General features: G+C 41.6%; 1 protein-coding gene across 1 annotated transcript; it reads right to left on the bottom strand.

Annotated features, from left to right (window-relative positions):
- Window positions 1–1,245: 1,245 nt before the first annotated feature.
- LOC105014533 (myosin heavy chain, fast skeletal muscle) lies at window positions 1,246–21,026 on the bottom strand. The gene is given in 44 exon segments (XM_034296647.1): window positions 1,246–1,387; window positions 1,480–1,611; window positions 3,379–3,474; window positions 3,761–3,865; window positions 4,483–4,653; window positions 4,883–5,008; window positions 5,139–5,342; window positions 5,532–5,840; window positions 5,977–6,101; window positions 6,544–6,709; window positions 6,817–7,000; window positions 7,105–7,301; window positions 7,418–7,536; window positions 7,872–7,947; window positions 7,950–8,000; window positions 8,185–8,472; window positions 8,474–8,521; window positions 8,524–8,577; window positions 11,824–11,914; window positions 12,070–12,215; window positions 12,302–12,478; window positions 12,701–12,943; window positions 13,159–13,414; window positions 13,617–13,753; window positions 13,961–14,084; window positions 14,234–14,351; window positions 14,443–14,530; window positions 14,734–14,801; window positions 14,993–15,296; window positions 15,499–15,669; window positions 15,761–15,910; window positions 16,050–16,168; window positions 16,385–16,523; window positions 16,896–16,999; window positions 17,276–17,374; window positions 17,753–17,816; window positions 17,982–18,074; window positions 18,195–18,306; window positions 18,644–18,671; window positions 18,859–19,015; window positions 19,413–19,556; window positions 20,208–20,433; window positions 20,529–20,571; window positions 20,981–21,026. Coding segments are annotated over 42 exon segments (5,820 nt in total). The 5' UTR covers window positions 20,424–20,433; window positions 20,529–20,571; window positions 20,981–21,026; the 3' UTR covers window positions 1,246–1,366.
- Window positions 21,027–22,697: the final 1,671 nt, after the last annotated feature.

Genomic DNA, 22,697 nt, shown 5'->3' with positions numbered 1-22,697 from the left:
CACAGAACGAGGCAACTGTGCTCTATGGCAGAAAAGTCCTAACCACTTCCCTTTCAAATTTAGATGCTGAGTGAGAAGCCTAATGTCAGGCACAAAGGCAAAGACGGAGTCATCGGCTCACATGGCAAACAAAAAATGCTGGCTTCTTCAACTGGTGCTCCTGAGAATGTGTGCAGCACTTCAAGAGGACTTCAAGGTGGCCATCAACGGGCTGAATGTATGCCTTTGCCATGTCATCTGTATCACAAGGCCAGCAAAGCACCGAAGACGACTTAATGTGATTCAACATGAATTGAGGTTCTGAAGGGGAGACATGCTGAGTTGTATAGGAAGAACAAGAGGCTGACTGTAGTTAGAACCACTGGAGAGGAAGGCTAGAGCAGATGCAATCATTTTATTGGTGGCAATGGAGATGGACTGTCATCCCATGCCCAATCTGTTCATTGAGGTTCCTCTGGAGGCATGAGCTCACGCCACCCCCGTACTTGGACGATGCACACCGAATCCTGACTCCTACTGCTGCTCATTCATGTCTTGCATTCAGAGCCAAGGTGCTGCTGTGATAGTTAAGAAGAGATGTCTGAATACCCAAACGGAACCTTCCTGCAGATACGCAGGAAGAAACCCTCACAACATGCTCACTAAAAGTCTGACTCTTTGTTAAATATGATCCCGGGGACTGGGAGCCACCCCCCCTTCCCAGGGAGCCAACTCATCTTTCCAGGAAGCCACCCCCCCTTTCCAGGGAGCCACCCCCCCTTCCCAGGGAGCCACCCCCCCTTTCCAGCGAGCCACCACCCCTTTCTTGGGGGCCACCCCCCACCTTCCACGGAGCAATGGCCCACCCTTCCAGGGAGCCAACACCACCCCTTCCAAGGAGCCACCACCTGTTTTAAAGCAGACTCTAAACAAGCAGAAATTCCTAGAGGAACATCATCACCGATCTCTGAACAAATGTGATTCTCAATTCAGAGATCTCTCAGGAAGAAGTAAAGCATCCATCTTTAAGAGAGGCAAAACCCCAAGTCCAGATGTGTTCTATTACTTTTTATGAAAAAGAACCACTTCCTCATACCTACTAACATAGTGTTCTCAACCACCTCATCATCCCTCAGCAGTTGGCCAAGAAAAATGTCTGCTTAGTTATTGTTACTGGGAAATCAGGTGGCTCCTTCTATTTAAGAACAAAACTTTTCTGGAATAAAAAAACAGTTAAGTAATAAGTCCACAGCCCTAAAAGAAGCATAGCTTTAAATGTTTTTAATAAATTCTCAAACTTTTACTGTGAAAATCATATTTTACGTTACACAGCATTAGTAATGTCAGTACAGTCAAATCGTGTGTCTTGTTCGGGTCTTGGAATTCTTTATTCAGCAGCTTCTTTGCCCTGTAAGAAGAAAGAAACAAAAGATCAATATACATTTTGAGCATGTGAGATCTGAACATCATCTAGGCATTGGCCTAGCATTAGGTCTTCACCTTTCCGCCGTCACGGCTCTTGGCTCTGAGCTTGTTGACTTGAGTCTCAGCGATGTCAGCACGCTCCTCTGCCTCCTCCAGCTCATTCTGCACCTTCCTTAACTTGGACATGTGCTGATTGGATGCCTCCTCCTGGGCGATGAAGAAGGGATAATGTAAGTATAGGGTGTTTTAACTTGTGCCACATCCGCGACAGCATGGGTTTGAATCATCTCTCTAGCTTTCTACATTATGAACGAGGGAGCAGGTATGTAGCTTTGAAGGGACCTGTTGAAGGGACCCAAAGATCATCCACACTAGGGGTTTAAGTTCTGATAGTGTCCCATCTCATGTGTAATCCAGCTGATGCTCAGGTGGAGCAAAAGAAGACTCATATCAAAGGACCAAACATTGTCCTCAACTTCACCCAGAACAAAACTGAACTAAAAGAATCAGAACTAAAGAATCAACCGAAATCAACAAATGCATTTAACAGATTCCTCTTTTCTAGTTGATTTGAGAAAGACAGTTCTTCAAAGAGGTTGAAAATTCCGAACTACCTGTATAAAATGTTTGCATGCAATTTAAACAGCAATACATAGACATACATCTGCCTTCCAAAGGGGGTTTCTTCACTGTACCCAAACCATAAACATTTTGAATGTGTTGGAAAGATATGTAGAAAGGCATGTCATTGTGAAATGCTCTGCTACACAAGGTAACTCAGGCAGAAAGCATGGTTAGCGTAAAAAAATATTAAACAGCATATTGTATATCAGCAGATATACAATTCCTAAAGTAAAAATGTAATTTTACTATAAGAATATGAATATGTGTATATGAATAATGTGTCAAATCTTGCCACTCTTTGCCGGACCGTGTAAGCGGAGCAGGCCAAGAAGAGTGAATGTCTCTTACTGAGTGAGTGACTGACTGACTACCAATTGGTGAACAGCATAGGGGTTAGAGACGTGGACTACCACGTAGGCGACCGGCATTCGATCCTGGCCGCGCATAAAACAAATTAGGTATTAGGATTTGTTCAGGATAGATTAAAACGTCACTAAATAGTGTAATGGTTGGCTATTCAACTGTCATTGTTTTCTAAAGGAACAAACCAGCCATGGAGTGACTGGAGTCATTGTTTTCATTATAAGTACTGTACAGCACGACTAAAAATTTGCTGGCTACAAGCTTCAGTGGCTACATCACAGTAAGCCTAACGTAAAACTGTTTACGGTTATATTGCGATAGACGAACTGCACCGACAATAAACACATTCCTCTTGATTTTGATTTACATAGCGTAGTTCACATAGCATAGCGGAAGCACTCACGGAGTGATTGTTTTCATTACTGTACAGCTATTAGCTAGCCATCTACAGTAAACTCTTTCTAATAAAAAATGGGTTGAATATAGTGTAGCGACCCTGTTATACCTGTTGTTGGTTTGGATGTTAGCTAACGTAGGGACGAATTGGTTTAACAATGCAGAAGTAAACACACCACATCTCAACACACATAACTTAGTGGCATAGTAGACACAGTCTGTTGCACAGGAAACCCTGGGTCTCATCCAACCAGTGCAACAACATTCATCCCTTCTAATCACGGGCCAGCAGAACTAGGCTTGCCTGGTTCCTTCTGTTTAGAAATAAATGTATTTTTAATTTAACATATTACCATGAATATTATGTTGTCCTGTCTATAACTATTCTGTACTCAAGTGTTAGATGTTTTATGTAGACCCCAGGAAGACCAGTTGCTTCCCCTGTAATAGCAGTAAATGGTAAAAAATTCTAAAGATGCAGAAACCAAGGATCAAACCATTACCTCCAGGGGCGTCTGGTGCCTACCCATTCAATCCCATTTTGTAATGCACCAAAATATTAATGAATACATTTTAAAAAATGTGACTCACCGCTTCCTCAGCCTGCCTCTTGTAGGCCTTCACTTTCAACTGCAGCTTGTCTACCAGGTCCTGAAGTCGGCTAACATTCTTCTTATCTTCCTCAGTCTGTAGAAGATGCATTAATCAATGGCGTATTTTTGTTCACTCAAAGTTATGTGTTAAACCCTGTTTAACCCATTTTAACACAGTCCTGCTGATTTTTTAAAATGATAATTGAAGTGTTAGGAAATATACGGTCAATGGTCCTAATGACGACTCAACACAAGTTACTTCTCTGCACGGTGAAAAAACTCAGTCTAGAAAATTCATTCTGACAAAAATGGGATAGAAATGTAAAAATGTCTGAATCCTAACATGAAAGCAGTATTAATATCAACAATGTGGCCCTTACCTGATAAGTGAGCTCTTTGACTCTTCGCTCATACTTGCGGACTCCCTTGACTGCGTCCACACATCTCCTCTGCTCTGTCTCTACCTCGGACTCAAGTTCACGCACCTTTGTAGAAGAAATGAACGTAGGCGTTTGTATGAGGTCGTTAAATCTGACAACCCATCTGTTTCAATCATAGTACCCTGCCTCATACTGCTGGACCTATTGCCATGATGGCCAAATAATAATTTACAGCTTCCAATTGGCTTATTACTCCCCTCTCCTCCCCAATGTAACCTTAATTCATTGCAATTGACAAAATGTATGCAAATGCATAACTAATTTACAAGTCACTTTGGTAAAAACAGTGTTTTATTATCTAGGTCAGATATTAAGTGAATAAGTCAATGCAAATGTCTCCTCTGTACATTCATATGATCAGTTACATTTCCTGTCATCCACCAGCTGGTAAGACACACTGGACTCCTCTATAACTCAGACTCCTGGTAACTCACGCTGGACACCTCCATAACCCAGACTCCTGGTAACTCACCCTGGACTCCTCCATAACCCAGACTCCTGGTAACTCACCCTGGACTCCTCCATAACCCAGACTCCTGGTAACTCACCCTGGACCCCTCCATAACCCAGACTCCTGGTAACTCACCCTGGACACCTCCATAACCCAGACTCCTGGTAACTCACCCTGGACACCTCCATAACCCAGACTCCTGGTAACTCACCCTGGACTCCAGTTTCTGGAGCTGCTTCTTGCCTCCCTTCATGGCCAGATTCTCAGCCTCATCCAGACGATGCTGCAGGTCCTTAACTGTGACCTCCAGGTTCTTCTTCATCCTCTCCAGATGAGAGCTGGTGTCCTGCTCCTTCTTCAGCTCCTCAGCCATCATGGCAGCCTGGAATGGTTCATTCACATAACCAAATCACACCAATCGTAATCTCTCTAGATGGACAGTGTTTCTCATGCCATTTACCAATGTTCTAGCATAGGACAGACATATCTGTTTAAACCTTAACTATAGATCTGGGATATCCAAGACCATGTCAATCCTGATTGTTGTAGATAAACAATCCAGAGACCAATCAGATTGATGCTCTGTAAATAGACAGATCCAAGGGACTCACATCAGTGATGGCCTTCTTGGCCTTGTCTTCTGCATTCCTGGCCTCCTGGACAATGTCCTCCACCTCTCCCTGGACCTGCACCAGGTCAGATTCCAGCTTCTTCTTGGTGTTCAGAAGGCTGGTGTTCTGGAGGAGGAAACAAGACACTATTGTTTGACTCCTTACTGATACGGATACAATTATGAAAATGTGTGCGTAAATGGTATCTATGATGTCCATTAGAAAAGTGTTATTAGAAATTTATTTTGGTTCGTACCTGGGAGTGCAGCAGTCCAACTCGCTCACTGGCATCTACCAGCTCAGTCTCAGCCACTTTGCGGCTTCTCTCGGTCTGCTCCAGAGCAGCTCTAAGCTCCTCGATCTCAGCCACCATCAGACCGTTCCTGCGCTCCACCATGGCTACCTGCTCCTTCATGTCCTCTGAGGCACGCATGGCGTCATCAAGGTGTAATTGGGCATCCTAGCGTTTACAATGACACGGGTTAATTTGGACTCGTTGGCAATTTGAGGCAACACGATCAGTGATAAATGTCGATTGGTAAAAATGATCTCTATGATCAATTGGTCCACTCTTCAATTTCACTACAGATTTTCTTTCATATCCCTGCCCATGTTCACACTGTGTAGCCTGATATCTCAGTTCCTTCACCTTGAGCTGTCCCTGGACATTCCTCAGCTGTTTCTGGGACTCAGTGGCCTGCCTGTTTGCATGGCACAGTTGGATCTCCATCTCGTTCAGGTCTCCCTCCATCTTCTTCTTCACCCTCAGGGCGTCATTCCGGCTCCTGATCTCGGAGTCCAGGGTGCTCTGCATGCAGTCAATCACCCGTTGGCTGTTCCTCTTGATCTGTTCTATCTCCTCGTCTTTCTCAGCTATTTTCCTGTCCACCTCACTCTTGACCTGGTTCAGCTCCAGCTGCACGCGCAGGATCTTGGATTCCTCGTGCTCTAATGTGCCCTGGACAAAAAGAAACAGTCAGGTCCATGGTCTTCCATACATTACTGAAATAAATACCAATACAAGGAGCATTTGAATGTTGATGGCGTTGTCTAGTTTAACACTGCGTTTCTCATCCAACAGCAGTGGTTTGTACCTCAGCCTCCTCCAAGGCGGTCTGGATCTCGGACTTCTCTGTCTCCACAGTTTTCTTGGCCTTCTCCAGTTCATGGATGCTCTTGCCAGTTTCTCCGATCTGCTCAGTCAGATCAGAGATCTCCTCTGCAGAGGAAATCAACATTAAATATGCTGTTGTTAACACTTTAGCTTCCTCCGTGACAGTTTACCTTCGTCCCACACATTGAGTGAACTCGGGTCCAACACACATTCCTACTTGTTGAAGAATACAATTTATATTTTTGTATAATAGACATTTGGATTAACGCAGTGTTGCCCAAACCCACGCCCTGGGGGGTGCATGTTTTGTTTTTGCCCTACCGCTCACACACCTATTTTAAATGTTGATTGACGTAATCAACCTCATCAATCTTTCATTTGAATCAGATGTGTGAGTGCTTGGGCAGAAACTAATATGTCTACCCCCTGGGGTCCCCAGGTCCAGGATTGGGAAACACTGGATTCATGTCATTGATATGATTACAATTTCCTCCATTTTCAAAAAATGGACAAACATTAGAAAAAAATAGATCTGTCCAATACTCACGTTGCAGGTTCTTGTTCTCTCTCTTCAGAGTCTCCAGATGATCCAGGGCCTCTTCATAGGAGTTCTTCATCTTGAAGAGTTCAGTGCTCATAGAACGCGCCTCCTTCTGAGATCCCTCCAGCTCAGCCTGACCCTCCTCATACTTCTGCTTCCACTCTGCTAGAACCTGAGGAAACCCATGGGATTTTTATTACAACTCACCGATGGACAGTTTGGAATCTAAATGTTCTAATGCAAACACTTTATTACAGTTGATCATATAGTCTACACAACCTTGTCAAAGTTCCTCTGCTTCTTGTCGAGGTTGGCGGCCATTGCGTTGGCTCTCTCCACGTCAATCATGAGGTCCTCCACTTCTGCCTGCAGCCTCTGCTTGGTCTTCTCCAGGGAGGCGCACTTGGAGTTGATTGCCTCAATGGACTCCTCAGCTTCCTGCAGACGCTGGGCGAGCTTCTTCCTGATGGACGGCAGAGTGTGGTTTCATGTTGAACACCTTGTTGCAAAACAAATGCTACAGGACATATGGATTTCTTGGTGTTTTTGCTGTTGCAGGCCACTCACTTGGCCTCCTCCAGCTCCTCTGTGCGCTGGATGGCATCAGTTTCATACTTGGTCCTCCACTGAGCCACCTCACTGTTGGCTTTGGACATGCCACGCTGCAGTTCTGCTTTGGCTTCCTGCTCCTCCTCAAACTGCTCTCTCAGGAGATCACAGTCATGGCGCGCAGACTGGACAGCATGGGCCAGTGCGTTTTTAGCCTGCGAGAGAGAAAGAATGAAGAGGGGAGAGATAGGACAGATGACAAAAGAAATAACCGTGGTACTCTCTTGTTCAATTATATGTCTAAACTCTGTGGCCATTTTGGGTTCCTCACCTTGATCTCCTCCTCAATCAGCCTCTTCAGTTCCTCAACCTGCTGGGTGAAGGCTTGTTTGCCTCTGGTCAGCTGAGACACCAGGGCTTCCTTCTCCTCCAGCTGGCGGCCTAATTCACCTGCAGGAATTGAGAAATAGCTAATCATTCTGATCTTGTGTAACACTGGATTAATGTCATTGTTATGATTACAATTTCCTCTGTTTTCAAAAAAACTATAAAAAACTGTTGGTAGTGTCTGATGTAGTTAGTAGAGCATGGCACTTACAATGCCAGGGTTGTGGCTTTGATTCCTATGAGGGGCCAGTATGAAAATAGTATAGTAATCTATACTATAAACTGGGTAAGCTGCTGTAAATGTGAATAGTACTCAGAACAATACAAATATGTGGACTGGACTGGACTGTTAGTGCGCTACTGAAAGAAGGCCTTTGATTTGTTTTTCATTTTAGTACCATTTTCTGTCAGCAGTCTGGCCCTCTGTGCACTGATGTCATTGACCTGGCGAGTATTCTCATCATTTCTTCGTCTTGAGTCTCACTAAGCTGGTCCTCAAGAGTACGGCACATCTTCTCCAGATTTCCCTGTTAGTAAAATGTTTTAACAATACGTAAACTATTGTTTGCAAAACAACATTTCCAGCAAAAGGCTTTTCACCTAGATGTAAATGTAAGTCGCTCTGGATAAGAGCGCCTGCTATATTACTAAAATGTAAATGTTCTCTTGAATGATAATGTAGCATAACACAGAGCAAACAACACTACTTACCTTAGCTTTGGCAACGGCCTCCATGTTGCTGGAGAGGTCATCAATCTCCATCTTGTACTCGCTCTTCTCCTTCTCCAGTTTCTGCTTGACACGCTGCAGGTTGTCGATCTGCTCCCCGAGTTCAGCCACACTGTCGGCCTGCTTCTTGCGTAGAGCGGCAGCTGTGGCCTCGTGCTGCAGGGTGGACTCTTCTAGATCACGACGCAACTTCTGGAACTCAGCCTCACGCTTCTTATTCATCTCAATCTGAGCAGCAGTGGCACCTCCGGCCTCCTCCAGCCTCTCGCTGAATCTCCTCAAGTTCCCTGGAGAGATCGGCCCTCTGCTTCTCAAACCTTGGCCCTGGCAGCAACGTTCAGACTCAATTTCCTCCTCCAGTTCTTCAATACGGGCCTAGAACAGGGGGCAGGAGCAGAGGGGGAGGAACAGCAACACATACCGTTGAAACATTCTACAGAGTGAAACCTCACAACAATGCTAATTGTATGTATAATAGATAAAGTTTGATATTTAGTAGACAGTGTTCCATGCAGGAACCAAAACCACAACGCTAAGAAGCACTGCCACCCTATAGGTGAATACATTAAATAAGAATGTGTTCGTAGCAACTGGTAATACCAGTAAAAAAACAGAATAAGACACTATAGGGACATTGCAAGGGAGGGCTTTTTCCTTTTTAACATAATTCCTAAGGTGTATGAATTGCTATGGGTTGGGAGCTTATCCAATGATCACATCCAATGACCACCTCTAATGATCTCAGAACTTTCATCTAAATGGATTCCCTAAGGTAGGTAAATTGAATCTCTAAGGAAAGTGAATGGATTGCCTATGGAAGATAAATGGATTGCCTATGGAGGAAGAATAGCATTAAGCTATATCGACGGCACTACCCATTCGGAAGTGTTATATATTGTCATATATTTTGAAAACGTTTCTTTTTAATATGTGCTTAATTTTTTTTCAACATAAACTAATATGTGTATTATTTGTATTACTAATGTATGGCCATATAATTTATTTCATACATATATTTATGTATTCGATTTTGTCCTTTTTCAAATATGTTTTAATATGTCTTAAATACACATAAATATATTTACATAAATGACAAAATTATAGTTGGCACAGATATTTTTCCATATTTGTTTCCTGTCATGTGTTTATTATTATGGAGGACCAAAGGGGTCAAAATTAAATAATTTAATATGTAAATAATTAATTAATTAAATATATTATTTTAAGTGGCACATAAAAAAAAAAAATTATAAGGCCCATATTTAAAATAATGGTATGATATTTCATAATAATAATTGTTATTTTTCATAACATAATTTTTTAAATCATGGCCTTTTTCATAAAATCATGACCTATTTCATTATTTGATGGCTTATTTATTGGCATATTTCAACATTTAATGCCATATTTCAACATTGAATGTCCTTTTTCAACGTTTAACGCCATATTTCAATATTGAATGACCTTTTTCTACATCTAATGCCATATGTCAACATTCAATGACCCTTTTCAACATTTAAAGGGATGCGTCAATCAATGTAAGTGGGAGGTCTTTAGCTGCTGATTGGCTCTTCCAGCGACACTAGCTTCACGAACAGTTGCTCGTTTGTGGGAATTCAAACAGCAGTTGTACCGAGTTATAGCAATTTACCAAGTTTGTATGAAGACATTTCTGGCAAAATCACTATTATTATGTACATATTGGACAATAGAAATGCTGAAGCAAACGAAAATGCTGGTCGTCACTGCCAGTGCGGTCGTTAGGGCTGGGCTTTCGGGGGCTAATGAGCCCAGTGTTTTTTTATAGCCACGGATCTTTTGACCCAATTACGAAAAGAAAATTTGAATGTCTGCTTGTTTTTGAGCTGACATTAAGGCAGATGGAATGGGTCTAAGAAATGTTCTCTAAGAGTGCAGACGTTTTCATATAGGGCACGCTTTGGTTTAATTTCGCAGGGTTGTTACTTGCTAAACAATGTATAGCACTTGTTTCAGCAACGAAGCGCACCTGGTTTGGTAGTGTGACTCGCTAAGGAAGCACATCGATCTTGCGTGTAGCAGAGAATAACAATAAACATATTACACCCGGTGCTTTAGTTCGCTTGATATTCGCTACACTAACGTGTGGTGCTAACACAAGCAAGAGCAAAAGACTGACTCATCCAGAATTCCACATGGTCCCAACCATACTGTGTAATGTTATGTGTCCCGGGGGCATTTACGTTGGTTAATAGGAATGTCACTATTCGTAGTTATTCATTGCTCACCCATTGAAATAAAACTAACTTTCTCGACACTTTTTTGAACAGGTGTTGCCAGGTCGACAATACTGTTTATACATTTGCTCGCTATCAGATAAATCCTGTTTGAACTTCCATAAACGAGCAACTGTTGGTGAAGCTAGTTGCATTGATTGACATATCCCTTGGGCTCATGAAATACGCAATGGAATGAGGCATTACATGTTCAAATAGGTCATTAAATGTTGAAATATGTCATTAAATGTTGAAATACACCAGGAAATTATGAAATAGGTTACAACATTATGAAAAAGGCCATATTATTATGAAATAATTCTCAATAATGATAAAAGATTGGGAAATACAATGTATTTTAATGAAATATCATACCATTATTTTTAAAAGAGGCATTATAAAAAATATGTCATTAATGTGCCACCTCAAATGATATATTTATTTAATTATTTATATATTTCATTTTGACCCTTTTGGTCCTCCATGTATTATATTATCTAGTCGTTTCTTTGAAATCCTTATATAGAGAGGAATAGCATTCATGATACTGTGTTGAAATGTATGCATATTGTTTTCATATTGTCTTTTTTGGAATGTAAACTTGGAGTATTAAGTGGTTCATTATATTGAATATACTGAAAAAGGTACTATATGCTGCTTGAGAGTGAATAAAGTCAAAACCTTGGTGTTTTTACTAAACATTTGTCATTATATTGTGATACAATGGCAGTTGTACGATACTGTGAATAAAGGTCCTTATTAAATTAAGATGACTGACTCAAACCAGTTTTTTCTTTACTTGCATTTACAATGTATTTAATACAAATGATGGTAAATGCATACTGTACAATTTACAAATTAGCTCTTGTTTGTAAAATATAATACTTGTCTTTTTACAGTAATTATTGTCATGCTATAAAGGCCTAGACTGGTGGTTATATTGGTTTGCTTCTCATTTAGCCAACAATAAATAGTTAAACTTACTATAACAAGGAGATTCTCTGGAAAATTATGTCTTGAAGGTTAATTCCATTATGTGTTGATGAGAAATGCTTAAAGTACTGCATATTCATATATTTTATAATATTCAACCTTAAAATATGACATGCATTGTATTATGATATTGTGAGAAGTGCAAGTTATATATTTCATGAACATATTCAGGGCACATATGTAAATATATGTTGAGAAATCCTCAACATATATGTGCGTATATGTTTTGCATGAGTTTTTCATGTGGGTACCTTCAAAGCTGCAGCACTGTGAGTGGCAGTGAGATTAGATTAAACACCTTTTTTTTAAATGCAATATTTAGCAAGAATTAATTCAGGTATGTGCTTTCTTGTACTGGAATCCTGGACAATACCTGGAGTTCTTTGATCTTCTTCTGCAGCTGAGATCCCATAGACTGCTCATCCTCAATCTTGCTGAGGAGCTGAGCGGTCTCAAAGTCCTTCCTGGGAAACACAATCGTATAGATTTGAACTATTCGTTTTGTAGTTGGATAGTGCAATACCATGTCTACCGTCAATGTGATAACAAAAATGTTTGAGGAACAAGCATTATTTCAGTCATTATGAAACGTAATATTGTAGTCATGTTTTTAGTTTACTTCTTGAGTTTCTCATCAGCCTGCTGCTTGTCATTCTCCAGATCCATTATGGATTCCTGGGCCAGTTTCAGATCTCCTTCCAGCTTTCTCTTGGCTCGCTCAAGGTCCATGCGGAGCTTCTTCTCTTGCTCCAGGGAGCCCTCAAGCTGCAAGAGAGAAACATATTGTTCATGGTTAAACTACTGAAGATAATATTATCTTACATACTAACAAAACTTCAAAAACTTCTCACGTCGTCGACTTGCTGTTCCAGCTTGGTCTTGGCCTTGGTCAGAGTGTTGACTTTGTCCTCCTCTGACTGCAGGTCATCCAGGGTCTGCTGGTGGGCCTCCTGGAGGGCTTTCTTCTCCTTGGTCAGCTTGGCTACGCTCTCCTCCACAGAGGACATCTCCTCAGTCAGGTTTTTAACCTAAAACAATATATTTTATTCATTAAATTCAGATTAGAAATATCAACAAGTAATGTACTGAAGATTCCAACGCTAGTGCCAGAGCAAGTAAACTATTTGTAAGTAAACTATTTGGTGTTTACATTATTCCTGCACCAAAAGTAAAACTTAAATCCCATTTTTGTTTAGCTATGTTTGAGTCGATCCTTCCTTAGATATACACTTTGTGGTTAGACACCAGACCTTGTTTTCAGTGGCGTGCTTCTCCTTCTCCACTTTGGCCAGGGTGAGCTCCAGGTCATCAATGTCCTTCTTCAGCTCAGAACACTCATCCTCCAGCTTCCTCTTCTTGGCAGTCAACTCAGCATTCATCTCCTCCTCATCCTCCAGCCTCTCGGTCATCTCTTTGAGTTTGGCCTCCAGCTGGATCTTGCTCTTGATGAGCCCCTCGCATCGTTCCTCAGCATCATTCAGATTCTCTGAATTCTGGTTTCAGAATATGCGAAAACGCAAATCAGCTGCCTAATTATATATGTGACAATGTAGACTTCATTTAGTTCAAAAGGTTAGAGAAAGGCAACATGAATATATTTAATATCAATGGCATTACATTCATGAGTAAATGCATTTCTGTGTTGTGTGTTTATGTGTATAGTAAAGTGTGAATAAATGTGTCCTCATGAGGACCGTAGTTCACTCACAGATGCAACCTCAAGCGATAGGTCATTCTTCTCCTGAAGCAGGGACACCATCTTCTCCTCCAGCTCCTTCTTCTTGGCCAGAGCCTTTGTCAGGTCTATTTTCATCTTCTCAAAGTTCTCCTTCATGTTGGCCAGCTCCTTCTCAGTCTCAGCACTCTTCAGCAGGGGCTTGATCTTGAAATACACCTTCATCCATGGCCAGGTCTTGACGTTCATGAACGAGCGGATGTTGTACTGGATGGTGAACACGGCATCTCTGGTCAACAGACAGGATAAAGGGTCACTGTGAGTGTGTGACAGTCTTAAAGCTATGTTCTGTGTTTCAAAAAATAACAAAAGGGAAACCCCTAAGCAGCTCGCAAATACTAAACTCCAACTTCAATAGAGAATATTAAAATTCATTCTTTCTCAACCAACGAATAGATGCTTCACAAAAAGCTTTGCCATGATCAAATCACCTCCTCTCCATCATCTTGGTGAACTCTGTCCTCATGAGGAATCCACGACTGAGAGCCTGGATCAAGCCAACAAGAGCAGCAAGCTTCTCATCTCTCATCTCCTCCAGGACACCCAGCAGACCGGCTTTGAAAAACACCTGAGACACACACAGGCACGGTCAGTTATGGACACAGGCAGGAAGTGAACAAAGGTTCAGCCTCACCATTCTAACACAATGCATGTGATAACTCTTGGAGTGTTTCTTCTGTTATGGTAGCACTCTTTCATTAGTTAAATGAAAAAGACAAAATGTATGGATGGTTAAATCAACTGGATTGGGGTTCAATTCACATATTTGACTGACCTTGGTGTGTCCAAATTTGTAATCCTCGTGATTCACATCAATGGACCCAAGCAGCTTCTCAGAAGCCTTCTTGTTGTCCATGAACTGGCCCTCTGGGATGACACTGGCATTCAATACTTTGTACCTGAAATTTTTAAAGTTGGTGATATTACACTAGGCGAGGCACACTTATTATTCTTAACCAGGGAAACCCCTCAGCAGATTTGTGTGAATGTGTTTGCGAACATACGTACATACATACGTGTGTGTGTGTGTGTGTGTGTGTGTGAGTACCTCTGCTTGAAGTCAGCATAAATGATTCTGCTGGGGAAGCCCTTCCTACATATCCTGATTCCCTCCAGAACACCGTTACACCTCAACTGGTGGATGACCAGGAAGTTCTCCATGAGACCTGCAAACATAGAGTAATTATCAATACAAATAATCAGGCTAAAGATCGGTCTTGTTAATGTTACTAATTCTCTACTGATGAGATGTAATACCAGGAGTCTTTGACTCGTTGGGGATCAGGCAGCGCACAAAGTGAGGATGGGTGCTTCTCAAATTGGTCATCAGCTTGCCCAAATTTTCCTGCAAGAGGTTTCCAAATATGTTTTCCACAGTTCATTTATTGATAATCAATAAACATTTAGTAATAGACAGAAAACCTGGGTCAAATACTAAGCATGAAGATATGTGCATTCATTAACAATTGTAAGGCACTCCGGATGAGAACGTCTTCAGCTGACATTAATGAAACATGAGAGTCAATATACAGCAGTCAAACATCTCACCCTGAACTGGGAGGACACAGTCTGCATGGAACCACCCTTCTTCTTGGCTCCTTTCTTGCTTGATGTATCTGCTAAAAAGATTGTTTATACTCGTGAATCAACGCTTCACTTTTCTTATATTGCAAACTGTGTTGAATGAGCTCATGAAATATAACACTTTCTGGATGAATACCTTCACCCGTTTTATAACCCTAAGACATTGTGAAAATTTGAAAGACATGTCAGTGTGGTACATATTATGATGGGACACTAGTCTTACCTTCAACTGGGGCAGCGACATACAGGGTAGCCAGCAGTTTGACTGAGGACTTTCCGTACAGCTGAATAACTGAGTCGTTCAGGGGATCCTTGTTCTTCTCCAGCCACCCAGTGATGTTGTAGTCCACGGTTCCGGCGTAGTGCACCAGGGAGAAGTGGGCCTCTGCCTTGCCCTTGGCAGGCTTGGGCTTCTCAAACGCCTTGGTTTTACCAAGATGTTGGTCGTACAGCTTGTTCTTGAAGGTTGTGTCTGAAGACTTGGGAAACATGCACTCCTCTTCAAGGATGGAGAAGATTCCCAGTGGCTATGAATAAAATAAATCAATATTTTCATTTAGAATAACATTTATTCCTTTTCAAACATTATAGAATTATAGGAAACAGTAAATTCTCAACGGTCAAATAAGTAGTATCACTTCTTAAGTCCACCTTAATGAGCTTTTCTGTGAGCTACCTATGAGCAGTTTTCACTCTGAGCAGCCCATTGTAATCTTCACAGACAGCTACCTTCTCAATAAGCTCAATGCAGGCAGCCAAGTCCATGCCGAAGTCAATGAACTCCCAGATGATTCCTTCCTTCTTGTACTCCTCTTGCTCCAGGACAAACATAGTGTGGTTGAAAAACTGTTGCAGTTTCTCATTGGTGAAATTGATACACAGCTGTTCCATGCTGTTGTACTGTTGATGGAATTTCAAACAAGACTCTTATTACCAAGACTGTAATCCAACTCTATCACAACTTGTTTGCTTATTCCAGTCTTGTACTCACATCAAAGATCTCAAACCCGGCGATATCAAGCACACCGATATAGAACTGCCTTGGATTCTTGGTGTCCAACATCTGGTTGATGCGGACGACCATCCACAAAAACATCCTCTCATAGATGGACTTGGACAGGGCGCTCACTGAGTTATTAACCTGTAATGACAATGACTCAGGCCAACCACATATTGACAATGTGTAGAGATATAATTGCTCTTTGAAAACAATATCACTGAAAGCCTGGCACTCATTGCACAAATGACTGCCTGACAGAACCGTAGAAGCAGCAATTTACCTGAGGCACAGTCTGTCCCTTGGTCACAAACTCATTGCCGACCTTCACTCTGGGGTAGCAGAGAGCCTTCAACATCTCAGCTGAGTTCAGGCCCAGTAGGTAGCCGATTTTATCAGCCACTGTAGATTAAACCGACGACAAGAGAATTGAACGCGCACAATTTGTTTTGGACATGACAAACTACATAACTTGTCCCAAGTTTATTTTGTCGCCAATAGTCATCATTTAGAATCATATGGGACTTCTTGAAGTTGGACTTTGTTTTATTTTTATATATTTTGAACTAAGAATGGAATTAATGCTCTATTATACATATATCTATGAGTGGGACTCACCCTCTGTGCCATCTGGCTCTGCCTGCTCCTCACGCTGCTTCTGCTTGAAGTGCAAGTTGCCATGGTGAATTACAGCTCCGGTCAGCTTGTAGATGCTCACCTTCTCCTCATTGGTGAAGCCCAGGATGTTAATAGCATCCTGGCATCATACAGGAAGTACAAAGATTGGTAGTTTTCTCAGTTACGGTACACTGCAGTATGGCTCTTATTTCAGAACAAAACGGGAGCATTAGTTTTTTATTTTCAACATGATTAATCTTGGCCAATGCACTAGTTGAACAGGACCGTTTTATACAGGTTCAAGCCAGGCAGTAGTTCACTGCTGCACATTGGGCCCTGCGCAGCTCATGTAGTAAAAGCAATGAAAACATAATATAAGGTCTGTAAGTTGCCCTGGATAAGAGAGTTGCTAAATGTTAGTACAAGTTGTAATGAAATTACTGTAAGTAATTTTGGCTTGTGCACTGTGTTCCTACTGATCCTGTGCTGGTTAACCCATTGTGTGACTCACATCTGTGGCTTCCAGCTCTTCCTTGTCGTTGATGCTGGACACAGTGATCTGACCTTGGCTGCACATTGGGAAGTCATAGGGGTTGGTCGTGATGAGTGCCATTTCTGTTGACAACAGGCAACGGCTTTTACATCATATAGAATAAGGGCGTACTTCTATTACAATATTCCATCCAAATTTACTTGAAAGATGGACTGGAATAATTACATACACTAGAAGCAATGGCATCATCAGAGGTTGACTGATATTCCTAGACTAGTGCTTCACAAGATGCTTTGTAATCTTAGATGTACTCATTTAAATAGGATTAATGTTGTGGGCTTATTTTGGCAAGTTCCAGAAAGGGGGGTGGGAATCATTTCCCTTGAACTTAGCCGTACCAACAATCTCCGGTTTGTGGCCGGTCATCATCTGGAAGAAGATGTGGTATCCTCTCTCATCAGGCAGCTGGAAGGTCACTCTAGACTTCTCCAGAAGATCTGAGGGGGGAAGAAATAAAACATATAGTGCATTTTAATATTATTCATTTAACACATACAGATGCGCTGTTCGGATGACAAAGCCAATGCACGAATCACCAAACAACATCCAAAAAGATTAGCACATCAAAGGCGGGTTTTCTAAAATGTGACTTATCTTGAATTCTTTACTGTAGGATTTATGCCAATTTTTAAGCTATTTGTTGAATTAGAGGATTGGGCACACTGTTAAGAGTTTCTGAAACTCAACAGCAGATCAGGTAAAATAGAGTCCCAAGACGATCAAAGACCATTTCAAAGATACATGAGAATATAATTCCTAAAAAACAATTAGTGTGAATTTAAGAACGGATCAAGAATCAATCACAACCAACTCACAGGTCTCAATATCAGCACTAGCCAGCTTTCCACTAGCATGGAAGTGAATCCTGATGAATTTACCCTGTTAGACAATGTGGGGTAAGAATACAGTTAACAGTTAAGTTAACAAAAATAAAATGTTTGTTTGACAATAGAAAATGTACAGTTTATTGGACCTATTGTTAAGATACTATAGAATTACTGAAAAGATTTCATTACATAAAGAAGTTATGCCCTTTCTACTTACAAAGCGAGACGAGTTGTCATTCCTCACTGTCTTGGCATTACCATAAGCCTCCAACAGAGGGTTGGCGGCAATGATCTGATCCTCAAGAGACCCCTGGTTGAGACAAACACAAGTTGCTTGTAAGTTTGTTTCTACTGGACTGATGGAACACATTTCTCGAAACAGGATTCTGGAGTTTACTTTGAGGGGCCTGAGGCTGAATTAACTCTCTACCTGCATTTTGCTGGGCTCGTCCTTCTTCTTTTCCCCACCAGAAACTGCAATGGTGGCGAAGTACTGGATGACACGTTTGGTGTTGACCGTCTTTCCTGCACCAGATTCTCCGCTGGTTTGTGTAGCAGAGAAAAATACATGTTTGACCAGTTTTTTTTCTTCCTTTTTTATCAGTGTACACTGTTCATCCCCCTAATTCTGGTGACATGTAAGTCATATTCAAATCTCTGCTTTATTCCAGCAACACCCGATGGAATTGGAACAATCAATGTTGAGATATGTGTTTTTTGAAGACCAAAAGGAGCTGCTAGATGTTGACCTGATTTCTAACTTAGGTCAATTATAATACAAATATTCCCTCTCATGTATTAGGCTTAATCCAATCCATTCCCAGAGTGTTTCCACCAAACCCCAAATAATACAGTGGAAAAACTGATGACACCACTTACGTAATCAGGACCGACTGGTTCTCCTTATCTGGAACACAAAAAAACATATTGCTCATAATACTCAAGTAACATTATGTTTACAGTATTACATATATTCCTTCTAAAGCTGATGAAATCAGTTTTCCCAGGCCAAATGTTCTATTTTGCATTCATCTAGCAAATATTTACTTTGACATCCATTTGGACTATGTACATCTATCCATGAGACTCCATACCAATCTGCATGAACTGAAAGGCGTTGTCAGAGACGGAGAAGATGTGGGGTGGAGCCTCCATCCTCTTCTTCCCTCTGTAGGCGTTGACGACCTCCATGTCGTACACGGGGAGCCACTTGTAGGGGTTCACCGTGACACAGAAGAGCCCGGAGTAGGTCTGGAGGAAAAGGGTTAAATCAGGGGGTAAGACAAATCATATAGACTTTGAATGGGAGTAATGTTAAGGATGGGGGGTGAACTTCAGCACACATATGTGTGTTTCCACTGCTTTACAAATTTGTCTCTAACATTAATGCATATGTGTGTGTGTGAATATTTATTTTCTTGACACATTTTTCGGCCATTGTCTCGCTAAATAGAGACAGCGAGGAATAGCGGAGTGTGAGCATTTGCTGAGGTGGTAGTGGGCTGGATTTGAGACCATGCTGCAGCCGTGCATGTGCACTGGAAGCAGTGGCTTAAACTGTCGCACTGCCTGAGGCCACTGTATGTATGCTGTCCTTCGTGGTCGTGAATGTGTGTGTAGGTGTGTGTGTTCCTGAGAGGTTTCCTACGTAGATCATCCACGCCGCGTAACGCTCTTTGAGGTTATACAACACGGTGGCTTCGTTCAGGTAGGTCATCATGGCCATGTCCTCAATCTTGTCGTACTTAGGGGGGTTCATCTGAAAGACGTCGGCTTCTTTCACCTCCCGCACCTGAAACAGTCGGGAATTTAGATGACATCCAGCTGGCATGACTCAATGGTTTCTGGGAGCTATATTCAAGTTCCCATTATTCTCTAGGAAAGGTCCTTTGTTTACTTGCTAGTCTTCAAATATCTTTGGTTGGACAGTGGTAGTGGTAGTAATATATGCAGTGGTAGTAATATATGCACTAAGGTGTTGTAATAGGGTTTGGGTTAAAGTGGGCTGGTTTGTTGTTGTGAACGTTATAAATTACGTTTGTTAACACTGTTCGTCACATGTAGTTAAAATTCAGTCAGTTCCACCTTAACATGTCACTATCACAATCAGAACGTTATGCTTGTCTTTTCCATCACTGTGAGCGCTTCGCACTGTAAAACATTCTACTCATAAACAAAGTCAACTGCCCCCCTCACCCACCCACCCCACCGCTCAGGCCAGCAGAGCTGTGCGTTCCGGTGCCTTCATGCCCACCGGATCCGTCACTCTCATGCGCCCCAATGTGTTCCGGGACCTCCCGACTCACAAATTAAGCACCGCTGAACCCTGTATCTCTGAGTCCACTACTGTCCTTTCATACCAACCAAACAAAATGGTATCCACACTTGGCATTCTGTTCCATTTGAAAAATAGAAAACAAAGGGCTTGTCTGACCAGTCATACCTCCGTGGTGTCATCCGGATTTGTGACTTTCACAGTACACTTTCCATTGGCCCTGGTGGTGACCAGACCCTTAAGGTACAGCTCTTTTTGGTCCGTCACGTAGCAGGCATTCTTTGAATCGAAGGGCTTGGCTTGTGCCTCAATCCTCTCCTTCTCAGGCTTGCGGAGGTATATGGCGGCCTTGCCATAGATTTGCATTTCCGCGTCCGTGCTCATGGTGACGGATCTTCAGGTCAGAGGGTAAATGAAAATAATGGAATGATTCTGAGGTGCTTCCTGCCCTGTCAATGGTTATTTTTTTTATGTGAAACCTTCTCTCACCTTGTTTTTCCCCACCTGCAAATTAATTTCCACTTCTTTGTCCCTGTGAAATAGTAAGGTGTTTTGAATATGCCAATACTATAGCTTCATAAATTTCATCAATCTTTTCAACATTCATTTTCAGCTACAACTAATAACTCCTATTTTCCAATGGGAAAATCACTATATCACACATTCAGCCAAGAATTCAGATACATCTCAGCACATTAATGCCTCAAGGTCAGAAATCCTCTGCACCAGAATTTACAAAAGAAATGTGAAGGAAAACCACTTGGATTGTAAATTAAACCCTAAAGCTTTTCAGTTAAAACACACAAATGAAATGAAACACACAAATGTTTAATCTAAGATTGCCACTTCCTTTGATATTGCAAAATCTTACAACAAATATGAAAAGAAAATGGATCCTCAGATTAGCGTAAAAGATGAGGAGGAGATGGAGAGAACCTTACCGCAGGGGAAGATGATGTCCGACTCGTGGTTGCAGGGGCCCCAGCCTTCTTATAGCTGGTTGAAGGTGTGAACCAAGCAGAAGTTAATTCTGGACAATGTGAAGGACGTGGATTAACGGAGAGACCTTCCCCCCAGACCAATGTATAGAGTTTCCCTTGAACCCCCTTCTCCTCCCCTTTGCAGAACAGCCACTCTCCTCTTACATGCCAATCAATCAATCAAATGAATTTTATAAAGCCTTTTTACATCAGCAATTGTCACAGAGTGCTTTTACATTACAGATACCCAGCCTGAATGTAATGTCTTTGTTTTCTATTATTATCATTTATTCACTGACCTTCATCTTTTTTAATTGTTGACTCATTGTATCTACCAACTTCTTAATACAACCTAGTCAAGTTTTTATGGCACTAATCCTCGCACCAATTTAGTTGGATTGAGCAACCCAAAAAAACCATATTAAATTCATATTAAACATTTAGAACATAAAGGTTTAGTCTTCCAGCAGCCAATTAATTTGTTCTCTTGAATAATGTCTAGTTATTTGTCTGTTTCTTTGATCAAACCAGGTCGTCATGTGTTTGTTTGTTCCTGACTGAAATACTTGTTCCCAAAGTCAATATAATTAACTGTATAAGTATAAGCGCCATAGGGCAGAGAGGCTGGCTGCATTAGATGTCAGGAGGGTGGATGGCACATCTAGAAAGACACCATGAAGGCCTTTCCATTTAAAATTATACAACATCCAAATATAATGTTACACAAGGTCATAATTACAACCTAAACCTAAACTCGCTCTGTTACTTTAATGGCACTGAAATGCGACTAGTGTATAATAGTATTTTGTATTTAATCATTTGATATGAGAAAGCATTTTTTATGACAATATTGTAACCCGAATAGTTATATATATTTGTGCTATAGTTGTGCTATATGTATATATATATATATATATATATATATATGTTATACATTGCACTTGCCATAATGTACTCCTTGTATAAATACCTGTTTATGACCACAAACAGGAGTTTGCCCAAGACACCCAAATGCCTCTGTTGGATTAAGTCCAGTAAAATGTCACAGCCAGTAAAAGTCTATATGTGGATGCGAAATGTGACATGCTGTGGCACGAATGAACAGATCAACCTGTATGGGGAGAGCTGTCGGCAACGTTCAGGGCGCTAAGGACCTTGACTGACAAGGTCAAAGAAAGAAATACCCCACTGGCCTATGCCAGCTCTCTTGGTGGTTTGTAGAATAGGTCACAAGGTGGTCACACACCGTGTAGTGGGTAGTCAATGGAGGACTGAACATCCTTTCAATTACACACACGTATGAGGATAAGCAGCAGGAGCTAGTTTCACTTCTTTAGAGGAACTTCCTGAAGATTAAACCTCAGTTACACAATGTAAAGCAACTGTACCACCAGTTGGCAACCTTCTCCCTGGCCGACGTCCGAAAATGGGGTGTCGGAAGCACATTAAGCCTAAAGTTGTTTGGAATTTCTTCTTGACCTTCTGTCATAAAGACGTCAAATATCAAACCGCAGCTGCTGAGCTGTTCTTAACCACAGCAGGTTAACATTAGAGTCACATGATGTGTAGCCATACAATGGAAAATGTACAGGTGCATTATAGCCACATTCCGAAATGGGCGTGTCAGAAAGGCCTCCAGCTGCCTCAGAGCTTTGTTTAGTAATTTGTTGATAGAACA

The sequence above is a fragment of the Esox lucius genome, chromosome 13 (genome assembly GCF_011004845.1).
Source record: "Esox lucius isolate fEsoLuc1 chromosome 13, fEsoLuc1.pri, whole genome shotgun sequence".
NCBI classification, from domain to species: domain Eukaryota; kingdom Metazoa; phylum Chordata; class Actinopteri; order Esociformes; family Esocidae; genus Esox; species Esox lucius.
Note: the sequence above shows the minus strand (reverse complement) of the source record. Positions and strands in the feature narration are given on the sequence as shown.